Genomic DNA, 15,132 nt, shown 5'->3' on the forward strand with positions numbered 1-15,132 from the left:
TGCGGTTGCATTGGGTTCGTACATCCTCGACTTTGAGAAACCGAGCTGCTGGAGAGGTTTGGAGTCCCTGAAAAGGAGCTCTAATGCCTCTCAATCGGCGCTTCAGCGGAGGGCGACGGGCAGGGCGAGGCCCACGAACAAACCCGACTTGAGACCGCGGGGTGGGACGCACTTTGGAAATGAACTGCGCCTTTAATGTCATGGTGGCCGTAGCAGTAAAACGCTAACAGATGCACGACTGTGTGAGACGCGGAGGTCGTTATAAGACGATTGGGCGTGGGAGGGTGGACCCCGTCGTGGGGGGTTGCAAGGTCGGCGACCGGGTGAATGAATGAATGAATGGTCGCGCGTGGGTGGGTCTTCCTGGTCGCGGTCGCACGCTGCGCCGTGTAAATGAACCCGGCTCTTGAACAACTTTCCCCGAGCCCGTCGCCGGAGTTCCACCCGCATTTCGGTCTTGGCAAAGCCAGGCTTATTCCCATTCTGCGCCGCCCTCCCTCTCCCGTCTCAGGGACCGAGCGCGGAGCGGACGCACATGGTCTGCGCGAGAGCGGGGAACGCGACCTCGGAGCTCGAGCTGCGTGAGGTTCCCGGTCACGGCTCGGTTCGGGTCCCTTGAGCCTTCGCGGGTCGTGTCGCTCAGCATCGAAGCCAGAACGGGCTGCACGCGACCAACGGACGACGATTTGACCGGCTGCTCAAGGTCACGTGGTGAGTATACGTGGGTACGTTATACCAATGAAATGCAAGACCGTTTATACTCTTGACCTCTTCGAGCCAATTTATGGCGCGAGTTGTGCATCTTGGCGGGAGTTCTGCATTTTGAAGGATGTTTGCAGCAAGAAGCATGAAAGATATTCTTGCGGGTCGCGGAAAAGCACGTTTTGCAATTTTCTTTCATATTATGCGTTATAACAACGGTTGTTATTATTATTATGATTATTTCTCAAAGTTTATAACCGCCTCTGCCACTCCATGATGTTCAATATTGTATCTCCCATGTGTGAGGATCAGCTATTCCCATTTATTAATTATTTATTTATTTTTTGTTTGACGTGACCCAGATGGTGACTCCTTCCTCATACGAAGAACATGTGCTTGGTAAAAAAAACGAGGTTTATCTAAAGGACATTCGGGGTACAACGACCACCTCGGTAACCCATGAATGTAGTAGACCGATAACCAAATGGAGAACCAGAGCGCATGGAAGGAATTGCACTCCCCACATTTTACTCCCAAGGCAGGAAACAGTGTGAACGTGAGAATCCAGAGTCGCGGACTTTCTCAGCAGTCTCCCCCCCCCCCCCCCCCCCTCCCACGTGGCGAATACACCTGCACTGCACTTCGAGTGCAGCTGCACTCCCCAGCATCCACGGAATCCATCGACATTAGCCACACATGGTTGGGTCCCGTGAGATGCGAACGCAAAGACGCCTCGACCAATGGATGTCGGGATCCCCCGTGTTGATTGTAGTAGATAACTAGCGTTGCATACCCAAAGGTAGATGATGTGTAGTCTACATGCGGTGCTGTATGCAGGTGTAGGGCTGGGGATTTACAGGTACATTGTATCACAACAATGCAGGTGTGTATATGAACCTTGCAGGGACATGGATGGATATGGGCGACGTTCGACTTGGTGTCCAGGAGGACGGATGAGGAACCCTCTGGTGTTCTTTCTGCTGACGCTGTTGCTCGGACTCGAGCTCACCTGGGCGCGAACTGTGGCGAGACCCTTGGACTGCACGGGAGTGGCGTGTCCGCTGGACCAGGGATGTGCGGAGGAGCGCCTCGAGCAGGACTCGTGCTGCCCCACCTGTGTGCAGAGGGGCTGTACCTGCCAAGGCTACCAGTACTATGACTGTCTACTCGCTGGATTTCTCAATGGAAAGGTGGGAGTGGGTGGTGGAGAACAGCTTTTTGGCCTAACGAGATACCTTAGAATCAGAGGTCTTGTACTCACCTTTGAGCTGTCTAGTCTGGTTTAGGGTAACCACGTAGATTCGCAGGTGGAACGTTTGTGTCGACAAGTAGGCTGTCCTTCAGAGGGGATGTTAAGTCGGCTGTCCGCAGAGTTTGCATTCGTTTGTGGACCTTCAAAATCCCATGATATCCTTGAAAAATAGTAAGCGATTTGGCCCAGGTATCGTAGCCGAAATAGGTCTAATATTCCCATCTTAGTGAACAGTCTATCTCAGACCAGTCCGGATGTCCGGATTGTCCACCCCACACAAAAACATAAAGCGACCACAAGACACAATTCATAATTGCATTGAATCTGTTGAGGAGCACGTCTTTTAGAATCTAAACTATAACAGAGCTGTTTGTCTGTGTGTGTGTGTGTGTGTGTGTGTGTGTGTGTGTGTGTGTGTGTGTGTGTGTGTGTGTCTGTATGTGTGTGTCTGTGTGTGTGTGTGTGTCTGTGTGTGTGTGTGTGTGTGTGTGTGTCTGTCTGTCGGTGTGTGTGTGTCTGTCTGTCTGTGTGTCTCTGTGTGTGTGTGTGTGTGTGTGTGTGTGTGTGTGTGTGTGTGTGTGTGTGTGTGTTTGCGTGTGTGTGTGTGTTTGCGTGTGCATGTCTGTGTGGATCTATGTGTGTGTCTGTGTGTGTGTGTGTGTGTGTCTGTCTGTGTGTGTGTGTGTGTCTGTCTGTGTGTGTGTGTGTGTCTCTGTGTGTATGTGTTTGTCTCTGTGTGTATGTGTTTGTCTCTGTGTGTATGTGTGTGTCTGCGTGTGTCTGTCTCTGTGTGTATGTGTGTGTCTCTGTGTGTATGTGTGTGTGTCTGTGTGTGTGTCTGTGTCTGTGTGTATGTGTGTGTCTCTGTGTGTATGTGTGTGTGTCTGTCTGTGTGTCTGTCTGTGTGCGTGTGTCTGTCTGTCTGTGTGTCTGTCTCTGTGTGTATGTGTGTGTCTCTGTGTGTATGTGTGTGTGTCTGTGTGTGTATCTGTCTGTGTGTGCATGTTTGTGTGTGTCTATGTGTGTCTCTGTGTGTGTCTGTCTGTGTGTCTGTCTGTCTGTCTGTCTGTGTGTGCATGTCGCCATTTTTTCTCAGATATGGCTGAACGGTTCTTCGTCAAACTTTCAGAGGTTCATCATTTAGTGTCTGGGCGTGTTTTAAGCGAAAAAAAATTTAATGCATATTTTGAAAAAAAAGTTAGATATATTTTTGGGGGATTAAAACAAAAATCGCTCTGTATAGTGCGTAAACCTTTGTAGCTACCTGAAAGGTAATACTAAATGATGCCCAACCCATTCCTTTGTAGGTGCAGGGAAGTGTTTTGGGCACCCACGAAAATAAATTGATTTTTCCAAAATGCCAACGAGATTAAACAGTGCCGAGTGCCGGACAATGCCGAGTACTCCTGCTAGTTACATATAAAATAAACAAGTTCGAGAATCCAATGTAATCGCAGACAAATAATAAACGTCCAACTGACCCGCATTTTAAAGACGTGAAAAAGTCAAAAGGAATGAAAGTTTACTTTTGTGTTAAATATCCCCAAACTGGGTCATAAAGTGCACGGTTCCCTGTGTTCTTGTCCAAATAACCTGAGCGTGACCCGAGCGGTGAAGCTCACTGAGATAAGCCATAAAGAACAGCCGCGGAGACTGAACAAGAGGTGTCCAATGTCCGCACATTCGTACAAACCGGTGCGGCGCTCTCTTTCACTTGAAACTTCTGACGTTTCAAGTAAACTTGTTTAAGAGTAAAAGCAAAAACGAGGAAATAAATCACCTCGTTTGCTATTCAAATCTGATTAACTTCGTTTCTTGAAATCTCAGGACCAATTACAAACGTTTATGGAATAAAATTCCATGTGCTGGCAGATTGTTGCTGATTATTATCCATAAACTACCTCTTTAATGGCCCAAATATTCCCACCTTTATTGTGGGGTCGACTGAGGAATGTTTTTGGCCCTCAGTGTTTCAGGAAAGTATCGCCTCCTCCATAGCAAAATAATCCCCCTCCTCTCTCTCCCCCACTCCCCTCTCCACCCCCATCCATCTCTCTCACTCCCATCCCTCTCTCCATCCTCAACACCTCCCTCACTCTCCTCTCCCTCCCCTGTCTCCCCCACTCCCCTACTTCTACCCTCTCTCCCTCACCCACTCCCCTCTCCCTCCCTTGTATCCCCCACTCCCATACCTCCCTCTCCCTCCCCTGTCTTCCCCACTCCCATACTTCCCTCTCCCTCCCCTGTCTCCCCCACTCCCATACTTCCCTCTCCCTCCCCTGTCTCCCACACTCCCATACCTCCCTCTCCCTCCCCTGTCTCCCCCACTCCCATGCTTCCCTCTCCATCCCCTATCTCCCCCACTCCCATACCTCCCTCTCCCTCCCCTGTCTCCCCCACTCCCATGCTTCCCTCTCCCTCCCCTGTCTCCCCCACTCCCATACCTCCCTCTCCCTCCCCTGTCTCCCCCACTCCCATGCTTCCCTCTCCATCCCCTATCTCCCCCACTCCCATACCTCCCTCTCCGTCCCCTGTCTCCCCCACTCCCATGCTTCCCTCTCCATCCCCTATCTCCCCCACTCCCATACCTCACTCTCCCTCCCCTGTCTCCCCCACTCCCATACCTCCCTCTCCCTGTGCTGTCTCCCCCACTCCCAATACCTCCCTCTCCCTGCCCTGTCTCCCCCACTCCCATACCTCCCTCTCCCTCCCCCTGTCTCTCCCACTCCCATACCTCCCTCTCCCTCCCCTATCTCCCCCACTCCCACAACTCCCTCTCCCTCCCCTGTCTCCCCCACTCCCATACTTCCCTCTCCCTCCCCTGTATCCACCACTCCCATACCTCCATCTCCCTCCCCTGTCTCCCCTGTCCCTCACCCACACCTCACCTATGTCCCCCTCCCTCACCCACTTCCCTCTCCCTCGCCCACTTCCCTCTCCCTCGCCCACTTCCTTCTCCCTCGCCCACTTCCCTCTCCCTCACCCACTTCCCTCTCCCTCACACACTTCCCTCTTCCTCGCCCAAATTTCCCTCTCCTTGCCCCCCACTACCCTGTCCCTCACCCACTTCCCTCTCCCTCACCCAATTCCCTCTCCACGTTACCTCACCCACTTCCCTCTCCCTCGCCCACTTCCCTCTCCCTCCACTGTCTCCCCCACTCCCATACTTCCCTATCCCTACCCACCACTCCCCGTTCCCTCGCCCAGTTCCCTCTCCTTGCCCCCCCACTCCCCTCTCCCTCGCCCACTTCCCTCTCCCTCACCCAATTCCCTCTCCACGTTACCTCACCCACTTCCCTCTCCCTCGCCCACTTCCCTCTCCCTCCACTGTCTCCCCCACTCCCATACTTCCCTGTCCCTACCCACCACTCCCCGTTCCCTCACCCAGTTCCCTCTCTCGATTTGTCTCCCACACGCCCCTACTTCCCTCTCCCTCCCCCCTACTCACACACTCCCCTACTTCCCTCTCCCTCCCTCCTCATTCCCATACTCCCCTCTCCCCTCTCTATATATCCGTGTCTATCCTTTTTAAAAGGCTTTAATTTCCTTTTCAGTTTTTTTTATCGTTTTCACCATTCAGTTGTTAATTTTATCTGATTATCTGATGAACCATACTCGTTACTGAGCTTCTCTGCTGCCGAAGCAGCTTCCTGAGCAAGAGTTATAATGGGTGGTTTGCCATTGCCTTAACATACATACGAAGGTGGATGCACTTTGTGATGCAACGCCATACCTGTGAATCACCAATCTGACAGACCATAGTCGGGTTGGGAATGAAACCCAGACGAGATAGCTCAAAGTTAACTTCAATACCTCTTCACCATCCTGTCGACTGTAACGATCAATGACTGATTGTGATAATGAATAATGATCACTGATCGAATGTCATGGGGGGGGGGGGGGTATTTATTTATTTTGTTAATTTAGGGAAGCACTTGCAATTCCCCTTGGAGCAGCCAAAATGATTCCCGTTTGATATTACTTGTATTTCCATACCAGCGAACCGCGTCCAGCGTGCCCTGAATCATCTGCTCCACATTTTACACTTAAAACCCTCATCGGGTCAACGCACGTTCTTATGCACATGAAACGTCATAAATCAGACATTGAAATACTTGGAAAGCAAACAACACAATTGGTTACAATTTTAACCTCTTTTAATATTTGGGAATTGGCATTATTTAAATTTTCTTTTATCTATCTATAATTCCAGTAATCTCTGTGTGTGTGTCTGTGTGTGTGTCTGTGTGTGTGTATGTGTGTCTGTGACCGCTGTTTCTCGACAACCACGGGTCCGATATACTTGAAACTTGCCAGGTATATTGCTGGGGACCTGAGGATGTGCCTTTTCAAGGTTTCATATTAATCGGAGAAGTAGTTACCGAGCTATGTCCAAAAAACGATTCAACCAATCAGAGAGCAGCGCGCTATCACGTGTGCCAAACGTGGCGAACAGACTCTGCCTCGGACGGCACATTTGAGAGCGTATTCATTTATTTCACGTTGGCAAACTATGTTGGCGCTATGTTGGCGTTTAACTATGTTTTAAAACTAATTAAAACTAATTTGCGATTCATCGTAACTGCGATATGCGACCTTCCGGACAGTCAAATGAGGACGTCACTTCCGGACTTACGGATAGTCATAGTGACGACGTACTGATGCTGAACGTGGCGAGCAGACGCTGTAAGGTACGATCGATTGTAGTACACGTTTATAATAACTCTGCCGATACAGGCCCGATTAACTGCAGCGCCATCCGAGCTGCGGCGTCGGGACGATACATTCATTGTACGGTCACATCACGCACTTACGGGCACGCCCATGGGCCCATGGGCACGCCCATGCATGCATGGGTGTCGGGTGAAGACATTTTTTTTTTTTTTTTTGGCAAGGAACGGGCACCCACGTACGGGCACGTCCTAGTCTATCTATAATTCCAGTAATCTCTGTGTGTATGTGTGTGTGTCTGTGTGTGTGTGTGTGTGTGTTTGTCTGTGACCGCTGTTTCTCGACAACTACCGGTCCGATATACTTGAAACTTGCCAGGTATATTGCTGGGGACCCGAGGATGTGCCTTTTCAAGGTTTGAAATTAATCGGACAAGTGGTTCCCAAGGTATGGTCACCGTACTCGCAAGCCGTTCGCTTTGGCTTTGCGAATGGACCAAACCATTTCATGTAAATAGAGGGGGGGGTTCTGTGGTCGTTACTGCCACGTGGTTTCAACGTTTTTTTTTGTTGTTGTTGTTTGCACGCATGTTTTTTTGCACGCACGTACGGGCAAGCACGTACGGGCAAGCACGTACGTGCGGGCACGCCCTAGTATATATATATACAGACTTGGCATTTAATATGGAATTTTTTTTGTGGGGGTGAACTTACTTTTCAAGATGTCTTAGAAGCAAAAGTTCATTGGAATTATGTTGAAATTATTCTAGATTTTGTTAATGTGACGTTTAAAAGAAACAAAAACCACATTTGACATTTCGAAGCAAATAAATTGATCCTTGAAAGTGATGTAAACTGATATTGAACTCAATTCACGGACAGTACTGTGTTAAACTTCTGTACGTTTTACAGAAGTATCTCTTTATTTTGCACATTAGCCAAAAAAAAATTCAACAAAAACAAAAGCTAAATTATGACTGGGATTACGGACAGTAAAATTACAGTTCAGTACTTCGTGTAACCCCCACGAGCATTCAGGAGAGCACGTACACGTCGAGGCATGCTGTTCACGAGATTTGCCAAGGTTTGGACAGGAATCGCTTGCCATGCAGTGACAATAGCCTGCTGCAATTCACGCACAGAGGCAGGCTGCTGGTCCAAGTTGTCGATTTGACGCGTTAATTCTGCCCACAAGTTCTCTATCGGATTCATATCAGGGGACATGGCAGGCCACTCCGTATGCTCTACACCACGGTCAGCAAGAAAGTGTTGGATCATGCGAGCACGATGAGGCCGTGCATTGTCATCTTGGAAGACAAAGTTTCCTCGAAAGGCTGCACGAGCAAATGGAAGCAATGTTTCTTCCAGAATGGCCCTGTACTTGAACTGGTTCAGGTTTCCATTCAGAACAACCAGGTCAGTTTTGCCCCCTGCATGAAAAGCAGCCCAAACGGTCACCCCACCACCTCCAGCTTGGACTCTTGGCACTATACAATCTTCGTTGTGGGCTTCATGCACTTGTCTGCGCTCTCGGACACGGCCATCTTGACGATAGACTAGAAATCTAGACTCGTCACTGAAGGTCACGTGATTCCAGTGTCCTGGCTGCCATTGACGGTGCTCTCTGGCCCACTGCAATCGGTGCTGGCGGTGTTGTCTGGTCAGGCGTGGCTTTCTCAGGGGACACCTGGCACGATAGCCTGGCTTGAACCAGTCGTTGGTTGACTCGCCTTCTGGATACAAGCACATTTGTCAGTTGCTGCCACTCAGCCCTAAGCCGATTAGCTGACTTGGTACGGCCATTGCGGACTAACCAGTGCAGCTGGCGATCATCTCTCCTTGTGGTTCTGCGTGGACGTCCTGGCCTCGGTATTGGAGTAGGGACACCCCTCTGAGCATTTTGTTTCAGGATCTTTGACACCTGACCTTGAGTGATGCCATACTGCCGAGCAATAGCACGCTGTTTCATGCCAGAATTTCGTAAAGCCACCACTCCATGACAAACAGCATTGTCAAGTTGACGGACCATCTCCAGAGGAAGCGGCAATGACTTTGTAGATGTGCAGCAGTTGTTTTCCACTAATACAGAACGCAACAACCCTTGTATACCCGATTGTGAAGCCATTCGTCAAATGTACCTGTCCTTACATTTTGTCACGCCACCTGTGATATAATCCTGTTATTGACTTCTTGCTGCGAATGACAATCAGTGACATGGTTCTTTCAACAAAGACATCACCGAAGGGTAAAATAAACTTACCAGATTGATATACTAAGTTCAGAAAGTAAACCCAAGTCAAGAAAGAAAAAAAAATTCCATATTAAATGCCAAGTCTGTATGTATATATGTATTAGCAAAGGCAACGCTAATAAATGTATATATATTAGCAAAGGTACCTGGCGTTGCTGGGCAACGCAGTGTCGCATAGTGATGTCAATATTAAGAGAGGGGAACTGGAGAGACAGGAGAGCGTGAGGGGAGGAGAGGGGAATGCAGCGTGAGCAGAGAAGGGAAGGCTACGTGAGGAGAGTGTAAGGAGAGGGGAAGGCAGCGAGAGGAGAGGGGAAGCGATGCCAGAGTGAGTAGAGGAGAAGAGAAGGCAGCATGAGAGAAGGGGAAGGGAAGGCAGTGTGAGCAGAGAAGGGAAGGTAGCGTGAGGAGAGAGGAAGCAAAGGCAGAGTAAGGAGAGGGGAAGGCAGCGAGAGGAGAGGGGAAGCGATGATAGAGTGAGTAGAGGAGAAGAGAAAGCAGCGTGAGGAGAAGGGAACCGAAGGATGCGAGAGGAGAGGGGAAGCGAAGCCAGCGTGACCTCTGAACTCACTTTGACCTCTGGACTCACAATCCACACTTTGGATCGGGAAACGGGTAAAGTGAAATGGACCCTAATACTCAAAGTTGAACACTCAAAGTTGAACACCAAAGTCATGTATAAATCATCAAAGTCAAAAGACATAAAGCAAATGAAAGGAAAGAGAATGGTGAATAGCGGGGTGTTCCATTAACAAGCTGCTTATAGAGCGCTCGCCAAGCGGCTTAAGCACTAACCTCCAACGAAATGGTTGAGATGTCGGGAGTGTCCAGAAATGTCTGAATTGGACAAATGAACTCTTTTTTAGGAGTCAGAACTGCTGCTAAGGTCAATTCCAAAGTTACAATTTTAAAATTTGGTGCAGGTGAAGAGATTCTCGAGCTTATCGCATGTTAGATGTAAAACGTGTGCAGAAATTAAATAAAGGCACCAGCACTGGCGTTTATAAGCATTGCAACATATACAGGAATACAGCGATTTGTAGGTATGAAGATCAGCGATAATACGATTCGTAGAAATGAAGCTTTATTGTACAGAAACCGACCTGTTATGAGGCGAGGCAATCTTGAGCTTAGCGGTCAAAATGGTGGAATTAACAGAACGAGCTTAGTAGTGAGTGAAGGCAGCCTGAGCAAAGGTAAGCCTGTTTCTAGTTTACCATAGATTTTCACGTAAATGATCTTTAAAATGGGGGGGGGGGGGGGGAAGGGGTTTAAACATACCCAAACACCAAGTTTTCATCCCTGCACTCCCTTGGAGTTTGATAAGTATGGATGCAAAGTTTGGGCTGCTAGGTTTCATGTTTTTGAAGTTATGGAGAAGGTGCACACGCACACACACACACACACACACACACACACACGCACACACACACACACACACACACACACCCTTTTATTATATATACAGGGTGTTCTTAAAAGAAAAGACCTGAACAAATTTGGGTGTTAATAATGTTTAGAACCGTCAACATATATAACCAACAAATAACATATAACCACAAATCTATATACGCATATAAAATCGAAAAACACGGTCCGGGAAGCCGTCCGTCCATCCATCCGTCCGTCCATCCATCCGTCCGTCCATCCATCCGTCCGTCCGTCCGTCCATCCGTCCGTCCGTCCATCCATCCATCCGTCCGTCCATCCATCCATCCATCCGTCCGTCCATCCATCCGTCCGTCCATCCATCCGTCCGTCCATCCATCCGTCCGTCCATCCATCCGTCCGTCCGTCCGTCGGTTCAGGAAGTCGTCAAGCTGTGATTATGTGTCTGTTAATATCGCACTGTTTATTTGACGCAGGTTGCTTCGTGTCTATTAATTATGTACGTCTATTAATTACGGATTGTTGGAATACATCTTTCGACCCTTTCGACTACTGAGATCCCTTAGACCACCAAGACCCTGAAAGACCGAGAAGACCCAAAAGACCCTGAAAACCCAAAAGACCCTTTAAAACTCAAATGACCCAAAGGATGCAAAATAACTGGAAGACCCCAAAGACACAAATACTCCGAAGACCCCAGTAAAGCCGTGAAGCTGTGATTATGTGTCTATTAATTATGTACTGTTTGAACGCCGGATGCATCCTGTCTATTAATTCTGTACGTCTATTCATTACGTATTGTTTGAACTAGGGCATGCCCGTACTATATATAAGCTAGGACGTGCCCGTACGTGGGTGCCCGTTCCTTGCAAAAAAAAAAAAACTGCAAAAAAAAAAAAAACTGCAAAAAAAAAAAAAACTGCAAAAAAAAAACAATGGTTTGGTCCATTCGCAACGACCACAGAACCCCCCCCCCCCCCCTCTATTTACATGAATGGTTTGGTCCATTCGCAAAGCCAAAGCGAACGACCACAGAACCCCCCCCTCTATTTACATGAATGGTTTGGTCCATTCGCAAAGCCAAAGCGAACGACCACAGAACCCCCCCCCCCCCCCCCCCTCTATTTACATGAATGGTTTGGTCCATTCGCAACGGCAAAGCGAACGGCGAACGGCTAAATCGCCATAGCTCGGTAAGTACTTGTCCGATTAATTTCAAACCTTGAAAAGGCACATCCTCGGGTCCCCAGCAATATACCTGGCAAGTTTCAAGTATATCGGACCGGTAGTTGTCGAGAAACAGCGGTCACAGACAAACGTACAGACGTACAGACGTACAAACGTACAAACGTACAGAGATTACTGGAATTATAGATAGATATACCTTTCGACCCTTGAGACTGCTGAGATCCCTTAGAACTTTAAAGACCCTTTAAGTCCCCCAAGACCCTTAAGACCACCAAGACCCCAAAAGAGGTACACTCACCCTCGTTGAGGAAGACCAAGAAAAAGGCCTATTTGGCCAAAAGCTCATCACGAATAAGTCTGTCACTCCTTTAATTTCTTCCGGATATATATATATATATATACATGTATAATTATACACATACACACACACACACACACACACACACACACACACACACACACACACACGAAAGGGTCTAGGCTCATGGAGGAACGAAACAATAAAAGGCAGCAGGTTTACTGGGTGCCAAAAGGTGTGGGGAGGGAGGGAGTCAACATAGACAAGGATTAAAGCAGGAATAACACAAAACAAGTAATATTGACCCAGAGAGCGAGGATGTGCATGTGTGAGCACATGAGGTAGTGGTGGGCAGCAGCCAGACTGAAGAAAGCAGGATGAGACAACGGTCAAAGGAAAAAGATTCCACAATCTGGAGAATAATGGAAACAATGAATACAAGTGGGCACCCAATTTGGACCTTTGCGAGGATGAGGAGGTACGGGTGTCTTGAGGAACATGGGCAATATGGGGTGGCTTGGGAGAGGCAGATGTACGAGAGGGCAGGAGGAGCAAGGTTGGAGGTAAGCTTACATAAAAGAGAGCGGTCACTACCTTACCACAGGTGGGAGCGTAACCGTCCTTGGGAATCAGCCTCTTGAAATACTGGAGGTGGATGCACGAGACATGGATTCTGTTCCACAGACAAGATAATAGAGCGGTTAGGCAATGGATGTGAGTGTTCAGTTTCAGTCAGGTAAACAGGTATAAGTAAGGGTGGAGAGTACAAATATACAAATAATATAGGAATGTTCCTTGGGTTTGATTTCCCTCCCCTCAGCACTCAACAAATTTGAAAAAGCACACTTCAAATAATGGCACCTGGTGTAGTTGGGATTGTCCGAAAACCTTTGTATGGTTCATGAAATTAATATTAATTAAAGTACCAAAACAAGTAACTTGAGTAATCGCGTCAGATCCTCAAGACATCAGTATTTGGAGAAGAGGAGGAACTTCCTCTGTATATGTGTCGCTGAGGAGTGTGTGTGGGAGTGGTTTGGAAAAAGTAAAAAAGGAGCATACTCAGGTGGGGATGGGAAGCAGGTGAGTGGTGGGTTGTGGTAAGGAAGATCAAAAATTCTTTCATCATTGCTTCTGCAATAAATACACATACAACTTACAACATTATATGGAGCAATCATATAGATTCTCCAATAAAGGATGGTGTCGGTACAGTTTTAACTTTTCAAATGACTATGAGCAATTTTTTGCGAAAAAGAAGTTTGCTTCCAATCGATATACATATTTTAAATGTTTGGTTGTTTATTTGTTTGTGCATTATTCTTTCGATATACATATTTTAAATGTTTGGTTGTTTATTTGTTTGTGCATTATTCTTTCATGGCCGAGTGTAGAACTCAGAGGCCCCAAATTTTGGGTGTAGGTACTTCAGAACTTGGACAAGGAAAACCACACCTTGCCTCCATCCTTCAGGGTATCCTCCACCCTCCATCATTCAGGGTATCCTCCACCCTCCATCATTCAGGGTATCCTCCACCCTCCATCATTCAGGGTATCCTCCATTCTCCATCCTTCAGAGTATCCTCCACCCTCCATCCTTCAGGGTATCCTCCACCCTCCATCATTCAGGGTATCCTCCACCCTCCATCATTCAGGGTATCCTCCACCCTCCATCATTCAGGGTATCCTCCATTCTCCATCCTTCAGAGTATCCTCCACCCTCCATCCTTCAGGGTATCCTCCACCGTCCATCATTCAGGGTATCCTCCACCCTCCACCATTCAGGGTATCCTCCACCCTCCCTCATTCAGGGTATCCTCCACCCTCCCCCATTTAGGGTATACTCCACCCTCCCTCATTCAGGGTATCCTCCATTCTCCATCCTTCAGGGTATCCTCCACTCTCCATCATTCAGGGTAGCCTCCACCCTCCATCATTCAGGGTATCCTCCACCCTCCATCATTCAGGGTATCCTCCACCCTCCATCATCCAGCATATCCTACACCCTCCATCCTTCAGGGTATCCTCCATTCTCCATCCTTCAGGGTACCCTCCACTCTCCATCATTCAGGGTACCCTCCACCCTCCATCATTCAGGGTATCCTCCACCCTCCATCATTCAGGGTATCCTCCACCCTCCATCATTCAGGGTATCCTCCACCCTCCATCCTTCAGGGTATCCTCCACCCTCCATGATTCAGGGTATCCTCCACCCTCCATAATTCAGGGTATCCTCCACCCTCCATCCTTCAGGGTATCCTCCACCCTCCATGATTCAGGGTATCCTCCACCCTCCATCCTTCAGGGTAACCTCAACCCTCCATCATTCAGGGTATCCTCTATCCTCCATCATTCAGGGAATCCTCCACCCTCCATCATTCAGGGTATCCTCCACCATCTATCATTCAGGGTATCCTCCATCCTCCATCATTCAGGGTATCCTCCACCCTCCATCATTCATGGTATCCTCCATCCTCCATCCTCCATCATTCAGGGTATCCTCTATCCTCCATCATTCAGGGTATCCTCCATCCTCCATCATTCAGGGTATCCTCCACCCTCCATCATTCAGGGTATCCTCCACCCTCCATAATTCAGGGTATCATCCACCCTCCATCATTCAGGGTATCCTCCACCCTCCATCATTCAGGGTATCCTCTATCCTCCATCATTCAGGGTATCCTCCACCCTCCATCATTCAGGGTATCCTCTACCATCCATCATTCAGGGTATCCTCTATCCTCCATCATTCAGGGAATCCTCCACCCTCCATCATTCAGGGTATCCTCCACCCTCCATCATTCAGGGTATCCTCCACCGTCCATCATTCAGGGTATCCTCCACCATCCATCATTCAGGGTATCCTCCATCCTCCACCATTCAGGGTATCCTCCACCCTCCATCATTCAGGGTATCCTCCACCCTCCATCATTCAGGGTATCCTCCACCCTCCATCATTCAGGGTATCCTCCACCCTCCAGGGTATCCTCCACCCTCCAGGGTATCCTCCACCCTCCATCATTCAGGGTATCCTCCACCCTCCATCGTTCAGGGTATCCTCCACCCTCCATCATTCAGGGTATCCTCCACCCTCCATCATTCAGGGTGTCCTCCACCCTCCATCATTCAGGATATCCTCCACCCTCCATCATTCAGGATATCCTCCAACCTCCATCATTCAGGGTATCCTCCACCCTCCATCATTCAGGGTATCCTCCACCCTCCATCATTCAGGGTATCCTCCATCCTCCATCATTCAGGGTATGCTCCATCCTCCATCATTCAGGGTATCCTCTATCCTCCATCATTCAGGGTATCCTCCACCCTCCATCATTCGGGGTATCCTCCACCCTCCATCATTCAGGGTATCCTCCACCCTCCA

The 15,132-nt window shown here is 48.6% G+C and overlaps 1 protein-coding gene across 2 annotated transcripts in view; it reads left to right on the plus strand.

Annotated features, from left to right (window-relative positions):
• The first annotated feature begins 401 nt into the window (after positions 1-401).
• The window catches only part of LOC137437245 (uncharacterized), a 121,478-nt gene continuing 106,747 nt past the window's right edge, over positions 402-15,132 (plus strand). For both annotated transcript variants that reach the window (XM_078766295.1, XM_078766296.1), the window contains exons 1-2: positions 402-711; positions 1,607-1,892. In XM_078766295.1, the coding sequence (XP_078622421.1) occupies positions 1,611-1,892 (282 nt within the window). In that variant the 5' untranslated portion in view covers positions 402-711; positions 1,607-1,610. The remainder of the gene's footprint in view (positions 712-1,606; positions 1,893-15,132) is intronic.

This window comes from Myxine glutinosa, chromosome 12, assembly GCF_964187855.1.
Source record: "Myxine glutinosa chromosome 12, kmMyxGlut1.1, whole genome shotgun sequence".
NCBI lineage: Eukaryota > Metazoa > Chordata > Myxini > Myxiniformes > Myxinidae > Myxine > Myxine glutinosa.